The 2026-nt window shown below is 36.9% G+C and overlaps 1 protein-coding gene across 1 annotated transcript in view; it reads left to right on the forward strand.

The window, feature by feature from the left end:
- Positions 1-221: 221 nt before the first annotated feature.
- Positions 222-2026, forward strand: part of LOC109590767 (vesicle-fusing ATPase-like) — a gene marked incomplete at its 3' end in the record, with an annotated part of 3283 nt that continues 1478 nt past the window's right edge. The window contains exons 1-5 of the mRNA XM_020006639.1: positions 222-319; positions 938-982; positions 1074-1233; positions 1731-1820; positions 1911-2024. Coding sequence (XP_019862198.1) covers positions 270-319; positions 938-982; positions 1074-1233; positions 1731-1820; positions 1911-2024 — 459 coding nt within the window. The remainder of the gene's footprint in view (positions 320-937; positions 983-1073; positions 1234-1730; positions 1821-1910; positions 2025-2026) is intronic.

Below are 2026 nucleotides of genomic sequence, written 5' to 3' on the forward strand. Positions count from 1 at the left end.
AAATAAAAATCTTGCGATTTTAAGGTAATTAGCACACCTACTATACAATCAGCACTCTATTTTGTGGATTTTAATTTTGTGAATTTTTCCAAAATGCCAGAATCGCGAAATTTAATCTCTACAAAATATAAGGCGTATATGGTACTTTGTACTTAATTTCTGCTTGTAATTAGCACTATCAAGTTAATTTTTAATGTCGGAAGCCAAAATTATATTGTCTGTCTTCCTTTTTTCCTACCAGTCAATCTAGTAATGTTCTTGTTATTGGTATGACGAATAGGAAAGAGCTGATGGATCCAGCACTACTAAGGCCAGGAAGGTAATGGACAACATTTAATTTTGTAGCTTTAAGCTTTAGGCATGTACCGTATATCCTTAAATGAAAGCCGGATGTGAATAAACGCTGGGGTAGCAATAGAATGGAAGTATAAATACTCAAATCTAGCCTAGAAATAAATTAGATGCCTTCTTTAGTTCCTGAAGTCAAGTGCATAAGGTCCCAGGTTCGGATCCTGCTCTGGGCTTAAGTTATTATTAAAAAATTTTTTTTGAGGTCCAAATACCATTTGAGGAAATAGACACCCGGGCTTTTATTTAAGGAAATACGGTACATGTACCGTAAATCCTTAAATAGAAGCCGCATTTGAATAAACGCCGGGGTAGCAATAAAATTAAAGTATAAATACGCAACACTAGCCTAGGAGTGACTCAGTAGTCTAGTGGATAATGCCTGAAGTTCCAGAAGTCAAAAGCATGAGGTTACGGGTTCGAATCCCGCTCTGGGCTGACGTTTTTTTTATTTTTTATATATTTTTTCGAGATCCAAATACCATTTTAGGAAATAGACGCCCGGGCTTTTATTTAAGGAAATACGGTACATGTATAATGTGAATTTATTATATGCAACCAAAGAATCTTACATGTTTTTATTATGTAGATTTGAAGTTCAAATAGAAGTGGGTCTGCCTGATGAAGAAGGAAGGTACATGTACACATACGTACTCTAGATTTGTATACATGAATTAATACTTGTCATTCTATCATGTGTATCCACTATCCGTACATTACGCTAGAGAGGAGATATTTAGTATACACACTAGAGAAATGAGGGAGAATGGTATACTATCAACCGATGTCAATCTTAAAGAGCTGGCTGCTAATACTACAAGATTCAGTGGAGCTGAAATAGCTGGTGTAGTGAGAGGAGCAGCTTCTTATGCTCTAGAGAGAAAAGTCAGTAATTATTAATTATTATTAATAGAATTAGGTACATGTACATGTACAGTACATATCAAAAAAGGCTAAGTAGCTATCTCGCAGTTACTCTACTTTTGCGTAGGTAGTTTGTTGCTCCTTCTCTGCGCATGCTTACTGTGACAGTAGCAGGACAGTAGTGCAACAGTAGAAGACAGTAGCGCGACAGTAGAAGACAGTAGCGTGACAGTAGAATGGAGCAAAAAACATCCTAAACAGGCTTCTAGAAGGAGAGAGTGGCATTATAGATGAACTTGGAGAGCACAGACAGCCAAAAGAAGCATCCACAAGTTCTACTACAGTACATGTGACTGGGTGGGATAGTGGTATAACGCAGCGAAGAGTAACAAAGAATAGCGAAGTAGTAGCGAAGTGCCTATGAACTACCTTCAAGGTTCTCTTCTCTACTGTACCCTACTTAGCCTTTTTGATGTGTACTCTACCTTTGTAATGGCAATATTGTTTTATACATGTAGTATGCTGATGCTAAGGAACCAATGATAGTGACTAGAAAGGATTTTGTGGACTCGTTAATATCAATATCACCAGCTTATACACAATCTGAGGTCAGAGACTTCACTTAATACATAATTTGTACTATCCTCATCTTTGTTATTCTACTTTCACTTTTTGCCTCCCTCTCCTTCTCCTTACAGTCACATATTGTATCACAATATCTTCCTACTAACTATTTTTCATTGACTACTGATCACGAGTCCATCATCACTTCATTGTTGGAGCTTAGTTCATCAATACAGTCTCAAACTGCTGC

The sequence above is a fragment of the Amphimedon queenslandica genome, unplaced genomic scaffold, assembly GCF_000090795.2.
Source record: "Amphimedon queenslandica unplaced genomic scaffold, v1.1 AMPQUscaffold_9511, whole genome shotgun sequence".
Taxonomy (NCBI): Eukaryota; Metazoa; Porifera; class Demospongiae; order Haplosclerida; family Niphatidae; genus Amphimedon; species Amphimedon queenslandica.